The 2617-nt window shown below is 37.0% G+C and overlaps 1 protein-coding gene across 1 annotated transcript in view; it reads left to right on the forward strand.

The window, feature by feature from the left end:
- DNAH12 (dynein axonemal heavy chain 12) overlaps nt 1-2428 on the forward strand; it is a 208952-nt gene extending 206524 nt beyond the window's left edge. The window contains exons 75-76 of the mRNA XM_019504991.1: nt 728-795; nt 1912-2428. Coding sequence (XP_019360536.1) covers nt 728-795; nt 1912-2102 — 259 coding nt within the window. The 3' untranslated portion in view covers nt 2103-2428. The remainder of the gene's footprint in view (nt 1-727; nt 796-1911) is intronic.
- Nucleotides 2429-2617: the final 189 nt, after the last annotated feature.

Genomic DNA, 2617 nt, shown 5'->3' on the forward strand with positions numbered 1-2617 from the left:
ATCGAACAGTCTATAGTTTGTATAGTGAAATCTCCGAATAAGCCAAATTGAATCAGGACAGTGATTTAAATCACTGAATCAAATCACTGTCCCTCTGAATTGGCCGAAACCGAAGCAAATACTTGCTGCTTCGCATAGGCCTATTATGCAGCAACTCAGGAACTAGAGCAGTTGCCTACAGAATGGGAAACTCCTGCTGGAGGCTGGTTTAACTCTCATTTTCTTTATGCACATGTGACTACCTAACTAACTACCAGGTTGAGTAGCATTCAGCTTTCTTTCTGGATGTTTACTTGTAATGATTACTTGAGCATTTTATAAAAAGTTGAACAGTTCCAGCAGACCCACCTGCATTGTACAGACTAGAACATTCCTCTGAGAAGTCTGATTTCAGTTGCCGCTTTCAAAGAATGTATTGCTCCTTCTCCAGTCAGTAGTTTTGTGTTATAGCCTTGTAGTTCCTCTGATTTTCCTACAAGAACCTCAAATAAGCATTCTGTTTCTGGACGGATGGGATGTTTTATGCAGAACAAAATGTAATTTTCATCTTGACAAAGAAAACAAACTAACACTTTTAAAATATTTAATGTCCAAACACATTATTTTCATTGTTTTGGTTTGATCCCCAAACGAAAAAGCAATTATTTGTACAGATTTGTATAGATGCCTGTTAATTCAAATATTAAAATATTTTAATAATTGTTTCTTTGTTGCTGTGTTTTGCCAGAGGAATACTAGCTGAGCAGTATCCCAAATTCCTCTTTGACATGATGCCAATCATTTGGATAAAACCAAGTAAGTAAAGTTGGTCTGAAACAAATGTTTCCTTGGATTATAATGCAACATGAAATGGCAGCAATGTGTTTCTTTCTGCAATCAAAGACCAACTTTTGTCCCCCACCAAATAGCCCAAATACAAATAAAGATCTATGTATTTGACCTTGACTTCTTAACCTGCCTATTTGGTATTTATCTGGTTAGTGTCTCTTTCTCCTTTTCCCCACGAAGATTTATTTGGTCTGAACTGGAACAAGATGGAGCTAGTGAAGCAAATATATTTATGTAAATCAGTTTCACTATCTACTAATTGGATCCTTAGGCAAAACAACTGACTTGCCAGCAGAGCATGTTTTTTTGAAATCTTGACTCTGATGAGGTCAGTGGGACCTTTTAGTTGACTTAAACAGAGCCAAGATTTCCCCCATGTTTGCTCAGAATGTTGTTAGTGTCTGTGGTTGTCCAGTGTTGGCTAAACTTTTAAAATGTTGCTTCCTTCAGCTAGTTCCACCTTTCTTTGATGAGAGGCAGTACACTGTCAAAAAATGCACATGTATTTTTTTAAACAACATTCTTCACCATAACCTAGTTTCATCTGAGCTGTAATTAGCTACCAGGCAGCCCACCCTTTCTCCTAATCTGTGCCTCTTGTTGACATCGGAAGAAAGAAACCTCACTGAACTTCATTTCTGTCAGAAGAGCATGATTTAAGTCTACCCAAGTTATGCGTAAACAATCTGGACACACTGTAAATTCCCATGGAGTTATGGCCTTGGAATTCAGATGACTGTGTTTAAGTTGTGTAGCTGGCTGAATCAAATTTTCCTAGCTTTTACATGTAGAACTAGTGCATCTACTTGCTTTTAAAACTATAACTCGAGTATTTGAATCAAATGTTTTGATTATGCTGTGCCTATTTAGATTTGAATACCTCTTAAAGATTTCAACAGCAGCTAGGACCATGGAAAAACCTTTATTCCTGTTGTAAGGAAACAAAAACAAGGAAAACTGAAAACAAATAGCTAATTTTTATTTAGCTCTAAGAATAATAAACTAAAGTAAAAATTTGATGACTTCCTGCGATACACCACACCTGAAAGATTTAATATATGGTTTTGTTTCTTCTTTTTGAAGATAAAAAATCAGACATCAAGAAATCTAATGCCTACATTTGTCCACTGTACAAGACAAGTGAGCGTAAAGGAACCTTATCAACTACTGGACATTCCACTAACTTTGTCATTGCGCTGTTGCTAGACACTGATCGACCAGTCCAGCACTGGATCAAGCGAGGTGTTGCACTGCTCTGCCAGCTGGATGACTAACTTTGAGGAAATCAGATTCAAACGTCACCATATGTGTCTTTCTCTTCCTCCAGGGTACTGGAAATACAGCATGCTGTGTCAAAGGGACAGCTTTATATTTTGGCGCTCCAGTAAATTTTTTCTGAATCCTTAATATTTTTGATTAGATGAATATGTGATGTTACTGACTACTATCTTTGAAATGTATGTTGATCTGGCATATTCATTTGATACATTTTCAGCATAGGATCCTGTGTAAATGTACAGGTGTTTTTTTGTTCCTTCTTTTAAGATTGCATAATTATCTTGAGGAAAAAGTGAAAACTGATCTCCTCTATGGGAAGCTTTATATAGTACAAGAGAACGTTGAGTGTCTAGATGCACCAGCAGACTCTCAGAAATATAGCTTTCTCCATCTCTGCCATTATGCCAGGTTCCAGCAGAGGGAGACACCGGAATGTGACTACTGCACTGATTCTTACCTTTTCAGGACATAAAAAATATATTGCCTTTGGCTTAAGGAAGAAGATAATCAT

The sequence above is a fragment of the Gavialis gangeticus genome, unplaced genomic scaffold (genome assembly GCF_001723915.1).
Source record: "Gavialis gangeticus isolate Ggan-Ray unplaced genomic scaffold, GavGan_comp1, whole genome shotgun sequence".
Classification (NCBI taxonomy): domain Eukaryota; kingdom Metazoa; phylum Chordata; order Crocodylia; family Gavialidae; genus Gavialis; species Gavialis gangeticus.